The following is a 22,143-nucleotide window of genomic DNA, read 5'->3' as shown; positions in this document are numbered from 1 at the left end:
CAAAACAAAATATTCTCAATAATTGTAATATAATCCTCACCTATATGTCCACAAATATTTTAACCATAAAAAATAATTCTAGACACTCACCCTTATTTGTTCAGTTGCCTTTTTCGCGACTACAGGATCAAGAATTTTGATGTCCAAGTCTGAGGTAGATTTCTTGGCTGTTTCACTAAAAACTGCAGCGTTCACATAATACGTAGGCACTTTTTCACTTGTCTCACCAGGAGAATTAGGGGACAAAATACCACTGTCTGTGTCACTAACATTCACTGATTTCCGTGTTACTAAAGCCTTTTCACCACTAGGAGATTTTAAGGGAATCCTTGATTTTTCACCAGTTTTTGAAGGTGCTCGTGATTGTTTAGGTGTCTCCTCTGGTTTAAAGCCAGTGTTTGGGTCGAATATTACATAATTGTCCTTATCGCACCTTACTTTATTATTGACGGTAACCGTATACTTTTTATTGGGACTTAAATTCAAAAACGGATCCTCGTTATCAATTGGACTTTCGGGTATAATTGATTGAATTTTCGGAGTGATTTTCTGTATTGATTTCCCATCTATAGTACGTCTCACAACTGTGTCGTTGCCAAATTTCAATCGAACGTACTCGTTGGATATTGTTCTTCTAACCGGAGACGACAACAATGGTGAAGGCTTGGGTTCTTGTGAAGTGGTTTTATTGTGAAAGAACTTTGGTTTATCCATTGCTTTTACTGGAGAAAATGGTAACTTTAATTTTGAAGTTTTTTTCTTTTGATTACCACTTAGTTCTACATCACTATCGCGAACAGTGCTCTTATATACAGGAAGAACACTTGATTTATCATTTAATCTATTTACATTTGTTGCCTTGGTATTTTTAACAATATCTAAAGACTTATTGAGCTTCTTAATAGGCAATGGAGTTTTTACTCTCTTCTCTTTAGTCTTTTGTATTGTCTCTACCGATTGTAAAAAATGCCTATCTAATAAACCATCTTGTGGCTTTATAAAAGTTTTACTACGATCACATTTAGATAAATCACTCTGAGCAAACAATTCTTCTTCGACGGGATTTTCCAATAAACTATCAATAATTATATCTACATCACTTGATTCGGAATTGCTTTGAGAAGATCTATTTTCATTTATAATACACGATATCCTTTCCTCTACCTCCAGAAGGGAATCTGACTTGTCAGTCTCATCAAGACTCCTTGACGTGCCACTACCAGAATCCGATGGCGTTTGAACTTCGAATATTCCCTCATCTTTTAATAGATGTTTCTTTGAAGAATTTTCCGGACAAGACGATCTCCTCCGTTTGACCGTCCCAGTTGCAGCTGAGGGGGAATCCCAATCCAAGTGTTGGATTACACATGGGCCACTTTTTTTAGAACGTCTCGGGCTAGTCATTATTAGCCGTTTACATTATTGTATGATTTGATATTAGTTTTAATCATCTGTGGTTCTGTTATAATGTTGGAACAGTGAACAGTGAGCGAGTTGTTGATTGGAAAGAGATAGCGGCTTAACTACACCGTGGTCATTAGTGGATCGAACACGAACACGCCGCCGGACACGATTGTTATCTAATTACGAACTTGACGTAAACGCCACATGGGACATACACGCCTCTGTGTATTTGCTATTCTGTTAAGTGTTAACTTTTTTTTTTAAAAATTAACCCAATCTCCAATGACAACATTTATACGCATATCGAATTGAAAACTATCATAAAACAAGAGAATCTAAGCCTAGCTGATGTAACTACAGCCATAGCGAGATGTAACTTGATTCGTGTTGATTTAACTATTCAAAAACATCTTTATAATTAAAAAAGCGATCAAGATGTACTATGTCATGTACATAGTACATCTTGATCGCTTTTCGATCAAAAATCGTATCTTATCTTTCCCTGCCAGATGGCAATTCAAAACAGTATATTGCAAAAGATCCAATCCAATCAAAAAGTTTCGTCCATTTTCAATCTTAAAGCTAACGGTGCTTACAATTATCCACTAACATAGGCAATCTCTATATGAAGAAGGACTATTACTCATATTACAAATTTGAAAGAAGTTGCTTTATTAACTCAAAGCAGAAAACGATGTTAAAATCCTAATGTACTTCTGTTCTCTAGTTTAACGATTATGTATAATTTTGATTAATTTGCCTACTCTTAGTTTGACTGATAAGCGTCACAGGAAGTGAATCATTTTCTTCTATTACACTTCTGTTCACAATATATTTACTAAAACATTCAAGTAACGTTTTGAATTTCGATTCAAAACACAATTCCTAGACAGCGGCAAGACCGGAAGGCTGTTTTGCATTACAGTATCTTACATATGTTGGGTTCAAATACCGAACTAAACATTTCGTTGCATTGGAATTATATGGATACATACATATATAGGATACAAAAACGTCGAATATATTTTATATTTACATTCCAATAAGATTATAAAAAAAATATGGTTTAAGATCTAATAATGCCGATACAACGCTGTATTCGTAGAAGTTTTATTTAAAATTTTTCATGGCTTTTACATCTAATACAATTATATAATACATAATAATAGGAAGTAAGTATGTGGTGAATCATTTAAATTAATTGTGGTGTGTGATGTGGTTCCATTTGAGTGAAGGGTATTAACACCACCTCTGCAAGTTTTCAGGTGCATAATTTGTGTTTATAATTCATTATGTGCTCGGCGATGTGGGCGAAAATCGTGACGTAACCTACACGTGTCTATCAAACCGCGTATTGAAATAAGGGTGGAAGACGCGTTAGGCCAACCATCGGATATGTGGTTATTTTTTAAACTTTATTTTATAGTTTTTATTAAGTGACATCTAATGAAGTTTATCGCATACTTCAATACAAAAGTTGCTTCAAGAAAATTAATAAAATACATTAGGCGTATTTTTATGTTTCCTTATACATATACATAGTTTCTGCACGCGACTTCGCTGTGTAAGTATTTAGTTTTTAAGTACCTTTTGTCAATTAAATTGTATTCAAAATTTAAAGCAGTTAAAACTTAAAAGCGTAACGGACGAACAATTAAATAAACTAATTTTCGCATTCATAATATTAGTCAAGATAAGCATTTAAGTGGACAGTTTCACTCGCTTTTCATTAGTAGCAGGAAGCTAATAAACAGTGAGAGCGTAGTTCTGACGAAGTTACTGAGAGATTTTGACAAATTAGTCCCGAGTGTCCCCGCAAGGTAACCTAATTACCCGAAAAGTACGAGCAATAAATAACTTCACCGACTGCGAGCGTGACTTAACTTGCGTTTTACTTGAATGAAGACAACACGTATCAAACATTTTATTCTGTTTAAGCTTACCATTATTGAATACTGAATTTAGTGGCGTTTACAATTTCGAAGATCTATAGTTGCCATTGTGCTGTAGTTAATGGTTACACTTAGTCTTCACACTGGCACACAACAATACTAAATATTGCTATTAAGTGGTAGAATATGAGTTGGGTAGGTAGTACCCAGACAGGCTTACAAATAGCCAAAACTAGTTACTAACAGCAAATATGTTGTTTTTGAAAAGAAAAATTGTTAAAAACGTCTTTGAATACGAGTACTATACAATTACAGTTGAATTAGAACTAAATTCTATTTACTTTTGTTCTCTTTCGAGTACAGGCGCGACATAAAGCCTTTAATATATTTTATAATACGAAATGCATTACAATATATTTTTTTTATATAAACAAAATGTTAACCCCCTATATTACATTCCAGCCCAATATATGACACTTCCGAATTAATTTTTATATAACAATAGAATTTAAATATATGCATGTATACGAAAATAAATCGTTAGTTAAAAGTATTATTAAAACTCTACGTTCGCTTTTTAAGCGGTTAATAATATATGTAAGAATAGTTGAATTAAATTAGGTAAAGTATTTTGAATTCAATTTTCTTGCTAACTGTACACCTCGAGGGTAAAATTTACGATTGAACTGCGTTCAGATCCTTGAGTCATGAACTAAGGACTTCATGCCGTCTGCATATAGAATAGAATTCGAACCTTCGGTATTTATAAGAGGGTACTCCGATAAAATGAACTCTTATTGAATAACTGTTGAAGAATCTCTATAAATTTGTTTCTGAAAAGACATAATACATTAACTTAAGTAATTAAAAAATGAAAAGTATATGTCAAAAAATATATTGATAAATAAGGCATACTACTCAATACAAGATTATATTAAAGATAAAAGCGTGGTCTTAGTATGTATCGATTTCAAGGCAGGATATATAAAAAAATAATTGTACTTAACTGACATGCTCTGTAATTAAAATTGTGGAAAAGAGTAACTACTGATGTGCCTCTCGGTTGAATCTGCTCTACATTTAGTTTAACACTATACCATGACGATTCAAAAGTGCTTTTATGAGCCTACTTGAATAAAGAATATTTTGATTGAATATTCAATTGATTGATTGATTGATTGAAAATTTATTTTGATTTGAAGATACAGTTTTATATTATTTTATGTATTAATAAGTGTGTGTCGATTATGACTTTATTTTATAAGAGTTATTGAACTAAAATGCATACAATTTTAGCACTGTTAGCAGTATATGTAGATATTTTTAGTGCACTAAATAAGTTTGTTTAAAAAATTAATCATATATTTTAGACCAGGTTAGAAAATGATGTAATAATAATAGCAGAGGGTGAACGTAGGTATATATTACTACGATTATACAAGCCTGTCTAGATAAGCTTGGACAATTAATCGTTTGTATTTTCTTATTTTAGTTTAAATAATAAATGAATCAGTATAGTTTTAAGTACAAGGGACTAAGCACTTAACATCCTGCTGTGTATTAACAATTTAAGGAATAGTTTTCACTTCTTACATTGCCAGTGTCTATTGGTCGCGTGGTTTTTTTTTGCAAGTCTGTCTTTAGGAGTATCATATCCTAGATATAATATCCTAGATGATATAGATACAATATTTATTTCGACATTATGAATAAATAATTATAAATATATATGACATTACTGTATTCTAAAAATTAAATAATATTAGAAGTTTATTTCTTATTATATCTGTGTAAGATAAAGATAAAGTAATCTTATCTCCAACTCAGGGCTCTGGTAAGCAAAAACAGGCTTTCTAAGCTACTTGCCTACTTAAGTGATTTAAAGGCGCCCTGCGACCCATTCACAGTACACCCTTAAAGGTACAGCCTTCGAGGACGTTTCATATTTCATGGAAAGAATTTCGTTTTACATTTTATAAAATTATTCTTTGTTATATAATAGATATAAAAAGCACACTTTTCAAACAAATAGTAGTGTTACAAAGAAATTTAATTTATATAAATGAACATCAAGTCCGTGTATATGAAACGTCCCTCACGTAGATGCAGTACTGGTTACAAAATTATACTTCTCTCCCTTTCCCTAATTATAAGTAGGAGAGAGATAGAAACTTAAGAAGGCTGAATTTGAAACGACGATATCCTTCTAAATAGGTCAGGAAGGCGAAGTTTACGTCGCAATTTGGCATTAGGGAAACCGAAAGGCAATAAAATCTACGGTTTAGAGGCTGAATTAGAAAATTATTCAGGACCAAAGTTATTTGAAGTCGGGGAGTTTTATAATAAAGTAGATTGAATATAAAATAAATTGGAACGCATTTTGCGTGCCCGAGTTAAGTGAAAAGTTACGGGATAGCATTGCAATTAAAAATTATAAAGGATAAATTTGTACGTTTTTATTACTCTAAACAAAAGCATATACCAATAAATATACAATACATATAAACTTCTCTTTATTTAATCCTTGCGACCAAGGAAGGATTTACTTTATTTATTAATTCTTTATTGTACACCAATACTAAAACTAAATTTGACAACTGGATTAACAAAAGCTGCATGAGGAGCAACAGACGGCTCTATCACTAAAGCAGCAATAAATGATCATCGCATCACATTAGTTTTAGTGGGGAAACCCAAATAACCCAGTTCGCAGGTAAAGGGTACCTTTCTGAAGGTTAAAGAATACGTGGAACTGATAGATCAAATCAGTACAGTAGTACCCTATAGGTTCCTGAACTTTCAATTCACTTCATGCATATTGGTAAATAAAAACATACATAGGAGATGTACGAGTCATAACGCTGACTGCGATGATCCATTTTATGTCTATACAGTGAATTATGTTAGATTGAGTTAAATATATTTTAACAGCGGAAAATATATAGATAAAACCTAAGATAGCTTAGAAAGGCATGTTAAGTAAGACTCCATTGTCATCATTGTCTATTGTTCCTTTTTATTAATCCAGAATTAGTAACATCATACTTTATCATATATCAATTCAATTAAACTCTAACATTAGACGAATATGTATAACTCGATATAAACTTAAAGGTATTATTTCGTGCAACATTCTGGAAACTGTTTGCATATTTTATAATTGAGGCAAAAAATAGCCAAAGAGTATTTAAGTGAAATTATATAAAATGTCACGAACGTGTAAAACCAAAGTGACACGCATCCCAGAAACCCGTATTATTTATTATATTTATGGTATTTTATCCCGGAAATATAAAATAAAAAAGAGTAAAACCACGGCTTAATTCTAGAAGGTAGACATTTTTGACTACTGCAAGGGCCATTAAAAAGAGACAATAAAGATATGTGACTTGTAAAAATAGTTAATGTATTTAATTATTGAATTACATTTACAATTAAACTAGACCATAGAGAGTATTGATAAGATACAAACGAATACTTAACACAACAGTATAGATAAACTAATATCGCGAAACACAAACTAACGCCCTTTTCGTGGTCAATAAAAGGAAATAATAAAAGCCAATAGCAAAAGTACACAGAGGGTGGTATTGTGCGGCATTTTAGCATGGTATTAACACAGCAATATTTTGTCGGAAAGAAATATTTGCATCGGTTAACAGGGGCGCCATCCCACCCTACTGCATTCCAACACAGTGTGCACTTGTCTTTGTAGAATACAAAATTGAACATATGCCTCGGTGCTGGAACACATTAAAGAAAGTTGTTCGTAAATGTTATTGTATTTTTTTTTATTTGAATCAACTTATGATAAGTTGTTCCTTCTCCCAAATACTATACATCACTTTTATCAGTGATAATACCGTTAAGATTTTATATTCGCTTGCTTGTTTTTAATGACAAATCTACCATCGGTCCGAAGAAAAAACATCAGACTTGAAGAGAAACGGCAAAAGAAACTTCAACTTTCATATATCGATAACATTTTAAAATAGATTTTCTTCTCTATATATAAAAAACGAATAATAACATAAAGGAAATAGATTTTTGCAAAAGGAAAATACGAATTCCATTCCATTCTATTTTTCCATTGAGTTCCATTCCATTTTTGAAATTTTAAATTATTTCAATTCAAATCAATACAACAGTTTAAAAAGATCCGTAATCTTGTGAAATCAAGAGGTTCACCATCTGATTACATTATTACAACGTATTCACAGTTGTTCCTACCCATACATCCACTACTCATCACTTAACCCGCGTAATAAGTCGTTTCTCGCTTGCAACAATACAATCGGACATCTACCCTATGCAACAGAAATGCATGTGGGGGAATTTTCGATTAAATATTTAGATGAGATTTTTCGTGATCCATTTATCATGGTCTAATTGTGAGAGGGTTGACGTTTTCATTCTGATGATTCTAGAAGCGAAGACTTTCTAATCCTTTGATATGATAATGTAATAAGGAGACGGTGAGTTTATTCCCTTGGATTTGAATTGAGATATATTCGGAATTTACGATCGCAAAAAGGTGGAATACGCGCACATCTGTAGTATCTCTTATTCAACATTTATTTACTTATTTATATTACGAAAAAAAGAGCTTTCTTCGTTCATATGCGAACAGACCGAGTTTTACGATCGCCGTATTTCTGTTTGAAATAATGTATATAATTTAAATTTCATAAATGAATGTTTCTTTGTTTGTCTTGTATCTTTTTTAAGCAGTTTCATTTGATTTTTATTGAACATTTGGCCTCTTTTCAATGAAATTTTAAAAATAATACCTTTTTTATTCTATCATTCATCCGGTTGAATTCAAATTTTGTGCAGTTGTTGACACTTGCGTGCTGTGTCTGAATTGTGACATAAACTGTGTCGGAGGTTGACTTATAGTCAAACATGTCAACATAGAATTTTGCTGGTTATAAAAAGAAACTTATTTTTTTTTAACGAGAATATTATTGTATAAATCCCGGAGTTTAAGGTTCTAAAATACCATGAACTTAATTTAATTTTAATTATACTTTACCGAAACAGATTTTAGCTACTTATATTTAAAATAAATAATTAATAAAATTAATGACATATAGTAATACTTTCTTTACAAATAATTGATTACCTATAATATTTTATTGATGACTGTTTAGCTTAAATTATACAAAAATATTTCTTAATAAACCTTAAAACAGCAGAATCAAAAGAGCGAGGCGTCGAAATCAAATTTGCTGCAAACCACCCTATAATTATTTTTTCTCCCCGCCCCGTTTGTTCCATTACAAGGGATCAGGATTGTAGTCCAATACCGGAAAAATATCTTTAGCCAATAATGCTGTCAAAAAAAGAGTAATGTTTTAAATATAGCCTAAACAGTGCCAACCAAAAGATTACTTGCAACGCAAATTAATATGCTTGCATCTCCAGCGATAAATATACAATCATATCGATGTTAGTAGTGCCATAGTAGTAAAACTGATTAATTATGTTTTCTTATTTTATATTGTAAACCAAATAATTGTATTTTAATATATTATCAGATAGTGACTTTATTTTTATTTTATTAGCATTTAAGATGTTTCGTGTCTCTCGTATATATAATTATATAGTCAATGCTGCAGTTACTTTACCGTTAAGCAGCAGTAGTACTGCTATTTTCTGGTTTAAATTGTTAGTGAGTCAGTATAATTTCAAGTAAAAATATAAGTGTTAGTTCGATTCGGTTTGAGATTCGGTTACAGAACCTTGAAACATTACATTAACGCAACGTGTTGGACTGTAGTTTTGTTACTATTTTTGGTAATTCTAGAAAAAGAAACGAAAAAAAGAAACCTTAAAAGTTTCACACTGTTGAAGTTAGAAGACAATGTATAAAATAAATATTTAAATAACTTGTTGAACTAAGTTGGCATTTACAAAATGCTCGCGTATAAGGGATATCGAAAAAAAATGTTTTTGTTTTTTTTTTTATAAGTTTTACGTGTCCTTATTTTATTGCGTCTCGCCTAACAATATTTTGTACTTACCTAAAGCCGTATCACGTGACCTGAACGGTAATATAAGGATTTGCTTTGACGTGTTTTGTTTTATTTCTTACGTTAAAGTCGAATAAAAAGCAACAGAACGACGAAACAGGAAATTTAATAGCAATAAATGCAAAATTATTAATTCTATCAAAAGTTATGATTTTTTTTTCTTATTAATTAGTAAATTATTTACAGGATTTTTTTCAAAATTCTCCCTAGATTTTTTTGTAATCACATAATTCTATCGTGGATATTTTTTATTTTATTGCTTGGTGATCTGGCAAATAGGCCACCTGATGTAAGTAGTTACAACTATCCATAGACATTACCGTTGTAAAATATTGTAACCATTCCTTACATCGCCAATAAACTATTAATCGTGAAAAGTAAGATGGTCATCTATGTCAATCACCTTAAATATGATCTTTCAAAAATTACCGAAATTAAAACTAAAGATAGCATCGACACTTTTTAAAATTGGAAATTAAATTTTTTCACGTCCAACCCTTCGCGTAGCTGGCACAGTGCCACGCTTCCCTCGGACGGAAAGTGCCTCCGTAATCCCTCTGATATGAACCTCATTCCTATTTATATGCAGATTCCATAGCCGACCATAAGTTATCCGTTCAAGCTACCGGATCATTCCCTTAATGACTACCGTGTAAACGGAAAAAGTACTTCGGTAGGGCGTTTTTGTACTGACGTAGAACCCTATCGCAGTGAATGGTATAGAATCAGCAGTGTAGAATTAATTAATGGCGACGCCTCATCTTATTAATAAAATATGTACTGGGGATTGGGAGGATTAATAACATTAGTGACATTCGGTGAGCAATATTTGCTTAGGAATGTAATTTATACGTAGCAAGTGTTGTTTTAAGGGTAACCCATTCGTTCAAGATATATTTTTAAATTTATATATGATTTCTTTATGATTTAATTTTTCATTACATTTTTTTTTATACGTGGCGAACGAGCAGGATGCTCGCCTAATGGAAAATGAGTACCGCCGCCCATGGACATCTGCAACACCAGGGGGCTTGTAAGTGCGTTGCCGGCCTTTAACGCACGTACGAACTTTTCTTGAAGATTCCTAAATCGCATCGGTTATTATTTATTACCTATACTTTAAGTTATATAAGTTACTATAATAATGAGTCCTCTAATTCTGAATTAATAAATACATTATTTTTTTTTCGTTTTTTTTCCTACAAATGTATTTTGGAATCAGGGACAAGGTGGTGTATGGTCTAACTGCCGCGATCTCATGATAGGGTAATACATTTAATTTAACGAGTAACCAATTATGACTGGAATATGCCCATCGATCTTAAATTAATTACAAAATAAAGCCTATTAAAGCGGATAATTACGAATTCGGCGTCGAAAATTCTCTGGAAAATTGCCAGCTGTAAGCAGATTTTGATTAAATCAAGAGATAATAAGTAGGGGAAAACTGTTTCGGGGAAAATAATGAAAATATTGCCAAATTGGATTACATTACCCGTTTTAAGGATAATTTGCGAGTATTAAATCAAATTGTAATTTATGACGCGTCTTGCTGTGACTGACAAGAAGTGATAATAGATTGCTGAAAATAAAGATCATTATAACGACCAAATCTAAAAATAATCGTGTTATCAGAAGTCATTGTTCGGTCTTATTTATCGATTTCATAGATTAAATCACGATCACGTAGTAATAACAATAGTTCACTAAAATATCTAAATGTAGTGATTGATTACAAGTAAATCATACATCAACATACAGGCAGGAGGCTCACCTAATGGAAAGTGACTACCACTGCAAATGGACATCTGCAACACCGGGGGGCTTGCAGATGCGTTAACCGCCGGCGAAAGCTGGTTCCACGTAGTGGTTGTACGAGGCAGAAAATGTCTTAAATATCGCGATGTTGTGGATTTTCGGACATCTAAGTGGTGCGAGTGAGACTTAGAATTTTGACGAAATGTCCGAAGGTGAAATTCAGCCGGGATTAATCCAAACAATTCATCCGAACAATCCCCGTGGAAAATTCGGTAGAAGATAAGAAGGTAGTTCTTGTATTTGATAGTAGATACATTTCATAATACTAGTTTTTCACTTCTTGTTTGCAAGGGTAAAACAAAGGTAGAAGCCGATATGTTTTTATAATATTGATCAGGATCTAATCTTTTCATTTGTACAATCAGATAAGCTTATAGCTTTGTAAGTTTCTTGTGTTATTATTTATATTAAACTTTTTTATATATGGCGTTTTAAATATGTATGTATATGGATGTGTTTGTTTCATGTGTGTATTATTTTATGTCTGTTGTATATTTAATACGTAATGAAGTGTAACGACTGTCTGTATAACATGCTGTAGTAGATACGTTAATATACTAGTGAGGTTAACTTGCCTGATTTAAAGAAACTTTGAATAAATTTGCAAAGATATATCATTCTGATTACGCTGTTGAGAAATGTAAATATTTTAGCCGCCTCGTCGTCCGTCTTACAAGATAAATAGTTACACGCTAAAGAGAACGACTAATGGACTAAAGTTTCCCGGCAAATGAAAGTTAAGTAAATTATTTGGTTTTACTATTTGACGCAAAGCAATAAAATCAAGAGTAACAGACGTAGTGCTTTCTTTTATGCTTACAAGCGATTTATTTAAACTAGTAGTGATTTACCAATCGCCTTTTAACTTGAGTCTGAAGAATTTTGTTTATCATTTCAAAAATTTTTGTATGAAAATATATATCACATAATAATATTTAATTATACATAATAAATAATTACTTTTCAATAAAATAAACTAATATAAATAAACAAAAATAAAAACTTATGATTACAATAACTTTGTTCCTTATTTAAAGTCATAATTTTATAGTCGTCTATAAAAAAGTAAAAATAAATGAATAATGATGTATTTAATGAACGTCTAAATTAAATAACCAAGTCGGGCGGTTGTAATCTCGGCTGTAACTCAACAGGTATTAACTCTGATCCGGTATGACCAGTGTCCGTCAGATTGTGAATTATCGTAGCGTCCGAACTGCTACGGTCTACGGAAAACTTTCAACTGGCCCCGGATAGAACCATTTCCCTAATGGATAGCACAGATTAAAGTAAAAATGTATAGAGTAAAAACTTTTTTGAGCCTCGTCTCTTTATTGTTGCTGGCTGTATTTCACTTTAAAGTTTTTTTTTATTTGCTAATATGTGAAACAACGAATATTGTAGCCAGCGTATTTCGAAACACTTATTCAAACATGTATTGAACGATAGTAGTTAAAAAAGTAGGGTATCGTTACTTGTACATTTTTGTAGACACTTATATAATTTATAAGTCTTATTGATTTGTCAACGTTATAAAGTAAATTACTCGTATATCGATCTATAAAATCTCTTACCACGACCAATAAACTTGAAAAAGTTACAATAACATTTTTATCTAAACACTACCTGTACGCTTGCCAAGCGTTGTTGTTAGTTAAATATAATCTCACTCGACCGGTGTTGTATAACAATCGCCTCAGAAATTATCGTAGCATCAACCTGCGAACTATGGAAAACTTTAAACCGATATTACATTACCCTCAAGCGTTAGGTTAGGATTTAGATTAATTACTTGGACCTTTGATTAATAGTCTAAAAATTCTAAAGTCTTTTTACGAGAGTTATTAGTTCCCAATGAGGATGGCAGACAAAAAAAAGCTATGTATGAGGAATAATATATGTCATAAGGTAACTTAAAATATAAAAGGCGATAAAAATGAAAACAAAAAACTGCACTGCGTTTTTTACAAATTAATAGAGATTGGTGTTGTAATTCGTCAATTCCATTATATAATCGAATATTTAACTGTTGAGTTGTATATACAAACACAAAGAACAATAAGAGAATTAACTAATTAGTCTAAAAGCTTCAATGGTGTTGTTCTCTACGAGACTATTGACAGACTTATTTTAGTAATAAAATGGATCGTCCATTTTAAAGACTCAATGGTATTTGTGAAATAATGTTGAGAAATAGTGTTTTTTTTTTTATCATAATCATACTTGCCTTTTTATGTTAGTACTTTTTTATAATTTTCCATTAATTAGTGTACTATGCCCTCTTCTTGGGAAATAAATATCTTTAAAAAGAAATCGGCAACATTATTAAAAAATTTTTTTTTATAAAATAAACTTTCACGCACATAATTTGATAAATGTTTTGTTAATTTTGGTTATGTTATTACTATTATTTAAGTTTGTAACATTTTATGGTACTGTTTTCTTAAAATCATAACATATACAATTATGTTGGGTGTCATAAAACTTACTAAAACGTCTAAGGTCTGATATTTAAATGAGATGTCTATGTGGTAGCTGAAGAAAGGCTAGCAAACGAATTGAACATTTTGTGGTAAATGGTCACCTTTATCAACAGACTTAGGTAATATATAGCTTATGTCCTGCCGGCCATCGGATCTAATTTACGATCTTATTTGAGCCTGTAATTACACCAGCTTACGCACCCTTTGCATTGAAACATCAATACAAAGTGACGGGAAAACACAATAGCTGGAGAGATCGACTTCATTTCTGTAGATAAATCTAATTGTATAATGTTTTTAATATATAATTTTAATATTACCAAAAAAGTACAAATCACGTGTTGCAGGAATACAAGTAATTTATTAATTTTAACTTCTTTACTTGATGATGTCCTCCTCAGCAATTACATTCTTCTTCACAAGAGGTATTTTACTGCTGAAGTGTGTGCACAACTACATTATTTGAACCACAATCGTATAGTACGGCATTACGACACGACTGCAGTAAGTTTTTGCGCAGGACTAACGTCTTGATTTGCTTGAATTTTTTTTTTTCGTATAAACGGTATAAACTCATCAAAAAACTTATATCAAAACAACCCAAATCGTCTTACAAAAATTTTAGTACATTTAATACATTTTTTTTTTTTAATTAAAAACATTAGGCGGACGCTTAGAAATTGGCGCCGTAAGAAACCTAACCATTTCTTAAAACTCGAATGCGTCACCTTGAAACTATTTTAATATTTATGTACGAAATTCCTGTTACTATTTCAACATTTTTAAACACCCGTATACGACACAAAAAAATTATAACGCGTCGCGGTATAAACTACTACTATCTAACAAAAATTGAAAAATTTTATTTTCTGTCAAGAAACTACCTTACATTCGGTACTAAATCAAAAGCGATGAACTGACTTTAGACCGAATACAAATAAACAACAAATAAATACACAAAGTTCCAAATGTAATGAATAATTTAGAAGCGATAAGCAAGCCGGTCCCATTCCGATGACAGATATTTCCATTTTCCGTGGATAATGTAGATATAATCGTAGGGAATTAGGGAGCTGGGCCGTCATTAAAAATTAACGGGTCGCTCCTTGATGGTTAATCGATAGCTCGCCTCAGTGCAGACATGTTTATTGTCCTCTGGGTACTCTCTATCTTAAGATACTATTTAGAATTTGTATTGTTAACATCATGTATGTTCCTTTCATGATTACTGATGTAATAACTTATGTTTACAACAACATTGATAACCGTTATAACATATACATATACATATAAACTCCATGTATATAAGTAAATAAATTTTAAAACTTTAAATGGAATATAATTATGATATTTAAGTTAATCGCCTTCACATGCTTATTTTCAAAATAACTTAAAAAGCACCAATTAATTTAAGCTCGGCTTTATATTTTCATAAATAACATTTTTTTTTTAGCAAACTGTCACATGAAACTGATTATCTTCTCCTAAATAAAAATATTATATATTTTTATTTAGGCTTTCGTGATATTACGAATGATCATCAACCATGAGATATAAGTATTTCCTCGTCCTTATTAATATATCAGCTCCTTGTCAAATAAAAATATACACGGTCGCTCTATGGTTCAATTGGTGAATCCGTAATACCGAACTAATATAGCCTAGGAAACCGATTGTATTTGCTTATACGATACAACTACGAGCCAACAAATTAGTTTGAAAATGAAATACAATAAAATATGTTAAATTTTTTCTATCGTTGTGTACATATCATGACGAATTATTATTAATTCAAAAATATTTTCTGCTTTTCTTTATAATCTATATAGAGCAAAATAAAATATAAAAAGTGGGTGGGTATCGGAACCATGGCAGTAACATTTAAATTCTCTATTCCATATAATTTATTTTTGTATATATCGTTGATATAAATGCACGAAAAAAATTCTATCAAATTTTCTTTATGATTTCAAATGAACAAACCCGATATTTTTAGTAGTAATTAATTTTAAAATGCTATTACATGAATTACGATCAACTAACTCGAAGGTATATTCAATCGTGAACAACTTGTTGACATGCGATATTGAATTCAATAATTTTCATAATTAAAAGATGTTAAACTTACAACTATTCGATTTTAGATACCATATTATGAATTTAAAAAAAAATATATATTTTTGTTCCTTTTTTAAAAATACATACATAATTGCAATTGTTTTTTTTTTGTTGTTGAAATTATTTTAATTTATAAAAACTTAGTATGTTCAACTTATTGTAAGCAAAAAAAATGTTTACGCTTCTCGTACCGTAGTTATTTTTTAATCTTGCTAAGAATTATTTTAATTAACTACACATTGTAATAAAGTAAAATTTTTATTTCTTTGTGTCAAGCAAACCGTTCGCCATTAAAACGATACGCTCATTAAAATTTTATTACTTTCCATTTTAAGAGTCTTCAGGAATTCCCATATATATATTTTACATTGACCATAAACGAAAGTAATTTATAATATATGAAATGTTTTTAATAGAAACATATTTACTATGAATGGTATACAAGAACATCCCTTTACACTCGACCCTTTTATGTTCGGGTAAAAGCGTTGTCTTTTCCCATAACTAATTGCAATGTGAACACGTTAATTATTATTTTAATTACAGTAGCTCAGCCTTAATCCAGTTCTTAGTAAACAATGAAACGATTGCGACCAAAATTATATCGAAATAATCGAATAGGCTTGTCCTTATATTCATTTTTAAATAATCATTGGAGAGGATTAATATTAAATTCAAAGTTACCACCGCTTTAAACCTGCCGCGAAGAACCTTAATAATTATATAAAATTTGATTCTTAAATTACTAAAGTACATTAATATCAATGAATCTTTTAATTTAACTTTAATAATGATATTCAAAATACTATTGGATTTAGATACCCTAAATATTTTTCTGTGAACTTATCTTGACAACGTATAAGTATATTTTAAGATCATTGGCTGATCAGTTGATACATAAAAGCGATACAAGCTAACAAATAAACTTACGCATCGATTATATTAGTGAAGATACTACAAATTTCGTGAGAAAGTGACTTAATGAAAACAAACGAAAATTGTCATCAAAAGTTTCGGTACATACATAACATGCCTTTGAAGAGAACCTACCCCCAAAAACTTGCGAAACGGGGTTAAATCAAGGACGCTCGTAAATAGTCAACAAGTCACCCTCGACCGGTTGTCTAAGCCGTCGTAAATATATCGGGTTTTAATTACACCTTTAATCGGTATTATACACGCAGTATTAGCTTTTAAGTTATCACCGGTTACAATTATTACAACGATTAATAATGCCGTTAAAATTCCTTCCTCGTCGAATATACATTAAAACTATTTTTATTTCTTTCTACAATTGAAAAAAAAAATATTTTGTCTATTTAGTACGGTATATAATACAATTTGTATTTATTACATATATAAACTATTATTCAAATAGTGTAAGCTAATTATTAAAAAAAATATAACTCTGCGACTAGATACTTCGATATTAAAGGTATAATTATTTCATTAACGGCTTTTAGTTAAACAAACAGATCACATCCTTTGGCATGTCTCGTAAGATGAAATATTACAAAATGTTTACGAAAAATTGACAGTAACGCATTATTTTCAATAAAGCATATCCGGCATTATAAAAGCATGCCTTAGAGCATTTTTCTTGCGCTCCATGTGTTACACAGGCAATATTTACTTCCCTCGTGTCTTATACTTATACAATGTAACGTAGTAGAGCCGGCTGCTCTCAATAAATAACACCAAAGGGTTCCACGACTTCCACGACATTTTCCGTCTAATGCCGCCCCCTCACGCGACTAGATGACTGAGTGTTTCGCAATGATCGTGTAACCTAGCCATTACGTACCAACCTGAACCTTAGATTACGTTTTATGTCATAATACTATTGGGTATTGAATTAGGGTTTTGAGTATCAAATTAAGATATTTTAAATAATTCTTATTCTTTTTTTAAATATTATTTTGACGTGAGATGGAATACTTGATAAATTACGTTTATAGAACGAATATTTATATAAGTGTTTATAATTCATCTCGTTGTCAGCGGTAAAGGACATTCATAGGAAATCTGTATATTGGAAGAAATACCACAGAAGCTTGGTGTTATAAGAAGAAGAGACCTTTGCCTTAATGATTATATAAATTTTATTATAGAATCTTTTATATTATAATGATATAAACACTAGTGACATAATAGAGTAAAAATTTTCCATACCAAGGTATTGTTGTAATCTGGTTTGAAGGGTGATTGAGCCAGTGTAACTACAGGTACAAGGGTTATAACATCTTAGTTCCCAAGGTCGTTGGCGCATTGGCAATGTAAGGGATGGTTATTATTTCTAACAGCGCCAATGTCTATGGGCGGTGGTGACCACTTAACATCAAGTGGCACCTTTACCGGTCGGCTACCTATTACATTTAAAAAAAAAGATATTTGTCAACATAATCATAATTTTAATATCAAGTATCACAACCCTAAATTAAAAAGTATAAGGAAGTGTGATTAATTATATAAAAAAACTCAATTTCGTAACCCTTTCATTCAGGTCTAGTTAACTTCACAAAACCTTACGTTTACGCAGGGAAGTGATTTTTATAGCAGCACTGTAAATCGTTCTTAATTGGTCCTACCTAACTAATTGAACACTTTGAGGAAAACCTTAGTATATTTTCTTTATTTGCTAAATTATAAATAAGGGCCAACACTTTGCGCAGTTTGTAATAAGGTTTTATATTAAAATATAAGCACAAAATAATTCTATCAACTTCTTTTAAAATACCCCTTAACTATTCATCCGATTGTGATGAAACTTTGACCCGAAAAAAACACGATATTTTTGTTTGTGTTTCATATAAGCCTTTTATATAGAACCTTTTTTAACCGTCAAAATCCGGATGGTTAGTTTGTATACAATATATCTGAACAGATATTTATAACACAATATTAACACTAAACTTAGATCCAAGTTCTCAAGAAACGTTACCGTCAACAAAATATTAAATTTATAAATAAAAGTGACATCTCTACTTTTCTATTAGCGTTGGAGCATGTCTGAAATGGATCGATGCCAATACGTCTTCACACTTTGGCTCAAAGTCGATATTGCAGAGCTTATTTGAAAATGCCTTAAGTTTTTTTCATTTAAAATTAATATCACTTATGAATCATGCTTATAACGTAATAGTGATTCATGTGAAAATACTGATCTGATTAACATTGAATTTTCACATAAAATAGGTTCTAACATGTTATACGGATTAGACGAGTAACATTACGTAAGAAATTAATCTATTTTATAATTTTTAACAATAACTTTAGCTGTATAATAAAGAAAAATTTGAAAGAAAAATATTTTTTTTATGCAAGTTTTTTATACTAAGTAATTGGAACCATGAACATTCAGATAAAAATGATTTAAGGAACACCTAATATAATAGAGTCTAATAAAAAAATCGCTTTGATAATTCAGATCTCATTATCATAATAATAATAGTCTATCTAAATATTAATCTTTTTAAAGGTTATATTAATTATAGCTTATAAAAAATACGAATTATTACACTCGCTGAACGCAGGTTCCAACATCAGATAAACTCTATGGTAAAAAATATTATCATTATAATTACATATAGTTACAGAATTTCAAATTGATAAGATAAAAACATTATAAGTAGCTTACAATCTAAATTATAGAATTTAGATTTGATTACATGTTTTTGTTATTTACAACTTCAGTTTATATAATGCAGTCGGAAGAGTCAATATAATATTTACACAGTATGTATTAGCAGTTTTGGTTATATGCTAGTAATAATATTATAATATTATTATTACAGCTGGCAGTTAGGAGATTAGGGATTATGGTGTAATTATTCCATACTCGTTTTACCAAAACAAGAGGCGGGTTCCGTATTAGTGTTATAATTTTACTCGGTTATAGGATTCATGCAAGCCCGTCGGGGTAGGTACCATTTATTCGACCTCTTAACAGCACTAATTATTGTTGTATTCTGTTTCCAAGGGTAAGTACAAGATTATATTGATGATAAAAAAGCGTGGAGTTAATGCTTGTTGACTTCTAGGTAGGAGAAATAACATACATACAATTGTATTTAACTACCATGACTGTATTTTATGGCATTGAAAAAGAGTAACTACTGAGTTTCTTGCCGGTTTTTCTCGGTAGAATCTGCATTCCGAACCGGTGGTAGCTTTCCTTTAAATAATTTGTTAAATGACGATTCAAAAACTACTTGAATAAAGTATATTTTGATTTTGATTGTGAGAGTAATTTCCGGTTGAAGAAACATACCGTCTTAGATGAAAACGTTTGTATCGCATTGACGATATAAGGAATGGTCAATAATAGCCTTAGCTACCAGGTATTATAAATTTAAAAAATACTTACACTAAAACAGTACTTTTTTATGATATCAGTAGGCAGACGAGCAAATGGGCCACCTAATGGTAAGTGGTCACCACCACCTATATACAATGGCGTTGTAAGAAATATTAACCATTCCGTTCATCACCAATGCGCCACCAACCTTGGGAATTAAGATGTTACGTCCCTTCTGCCTGTAATTACACTGGCTCACTCACCCTTCAAACTGGAACACAACAATACTGAGTATTGCTGTTTGTTGGTAGAATATCTGATAAGTGGGTGGTACCTACCCAGACGGGTTTGCACAAAGCCCAAACACCCATAAATTTATCTTTATCATTTATCTAAAATTAGTTCTTTATTTTTTTCACATGCTTGTCAGGTGCAAAGGCAATTCTGTTTGAAGTTCAAAGCGACCCAGACTGTCCTTTAGCGAATCGTTAAACCGATACCTTTGTTTTTATCGTCGATTCGAACAAAGTATCCGCTGAAGGGGAAGGCACGTTCAAATTTTATTAAGCAATTACCAATTCCAATAGCATTTAAGATAATTTGACCCAGTTATCAGATTAAGCTGCATGCGTCACAAGTAAATTAAAATACATCATCGCTTTTCGTTTAACTTTATTCTTAAAATATTGTTTGTATTTATAACTATCTAGCTGATCCTACTGCTTTACGAAAATAAAATTTATAAAACTTTACCGATAACACACAAACGGTCTCCTCTCATATTATTCTCTTGGGGTGTGAATTAAAAAAGTAACCTACGTCCTTTAGTAGGATTCAAACGATCTTCATACCAAATTCCATCTAAATTAGTTCTGCAGTTAAATGTCATGAAGAGTTAGCAGACAGAATTACTATCCAATTTATAATATTAGTATAGATAATCTATGATTAAACAACTTTAAACGAGTCACATCACGACTCAATATATTGGTATATACATATATACCTATTTATTTATTTATTTTTTTAAATTTTAATATTGTTATTAAAACTCTTTAGATGATTGTATTTGCGTTTGATTTTTGATTCAGCTTAGTTTAGTTTAGTTAGCTTTGAAAATAGGTTACTTTAACTAGTATAAATGTGATGCTTACAAAAGTGTACCAAGAAATAGAGAACATAAATTAAAAATCAATTTTGTTATGAATTGCATTGAAATAATATATATTAATACGGTCATAATGTACACAGCGAATCGATTTATTATATATGTACGCTATAGGCACCTGTTACAGGTATAACGTGAAATTTACGGGTCTCAGGTGTACAGACTAAAGGCGAGGTAAAATTAGCAAACCACATAAACTTTCAAGTGAAATTAAGTAGAAGTTCTATATTTTGAAACTTATAGTGCAACGTTTTTCTACGTAACGTTTACGTCTTTATAACTTAAAAGTTTCGTCTAGAAAACGTTTCAAGTAAAATTACGTCAAAATTCTGATGAAAAAGGGTTAACCACATCTATTAGTTTTTTTTTTATTATTAAATAATGACACAGAAACGTAAACTCAAATAAACGCTTCCTTTGTATTTACTCACTGAATGTTTACTTTATTTATTATTATTTTTGTCCGAGAAAATTTATATTCTACATAAAAAAAATTTACACACATTGGAAATTAAAAATGAATCCAAATAAAAAATTGATGAGAGATATTACATATGTATTTCCTTTATTACATTAACGTATAATTAAGATTAATTAATTTAATAATTAACCATTTGACTTCGAATAAATAATATAGTCAAAGTAATTTTAATGTAAATTCGTTTGTTAATATTTATAAACATAAAATAATACAAACATTCCAAAAATATTAAAAATAAAGAAAACTCTCGACACAACGCTCTCGAAAACGCAACGATTTTTTTTGCTAGTAATAAACAAAAGAACTGCACGAGAAAAATCCACTAATTCAACAGTTTTTACCGCCAGGTCAGTCACAACGACTTTAGGCTCTGTTGAGCTGGATAAAAGGTTTTTATACCCTCAAAGCATTGCAAAATTCGTAAAAAGAAATCTAAGCGCATGCAAA

At 30.8% G+C, this 22,143-nt stretch overlaps 1 protein-coding gene across 2 annotated transcripts in view; it reads right to left on the bottom strand.

Moving 5' to 3' along the window:
• LOC125075009 (protein sickie) overlaps nt 1-1,404 on the bottom strand; it is a 213,036-nt gene extending 211,632 nt beyond the window's left edge. For both annotated transcript variants that reach the window (XM_047686553.1, XM_047686560.1), the window contains exon 1: nt 91-1,404. In XM_047686553.1, coding sequence (XP_047542509.1) covers nt 91-1,404 — 1,314 coding nt within the window. The remainder of the gene's footprint in view (nt 1-90) is intronic.
• Between the last annotated feature and the right edge of the window lie 20,739 nt (nt 1,405-22,143).

This window comes from Vanessa atalanta, chromosome 2 (assembly GCF_905147765.1).
Source record: "Vanessa atalanta chromosome 2, ilVanAtal1.2, whole genome shotgun sequence".
In the NCBI taxonomy this organism is placed as follows: domain Eukaryota; kingdom Metazoa; phylum Arthropoda; class Insecta; order Lepidoptera; family Nymphalidae; genus Vanessa; species Vanessa atalanta.
Note: the sequence above shows the minus strand (reverse complement) of the source record. Positions and strands in the feature narration are given on the sequence as shown.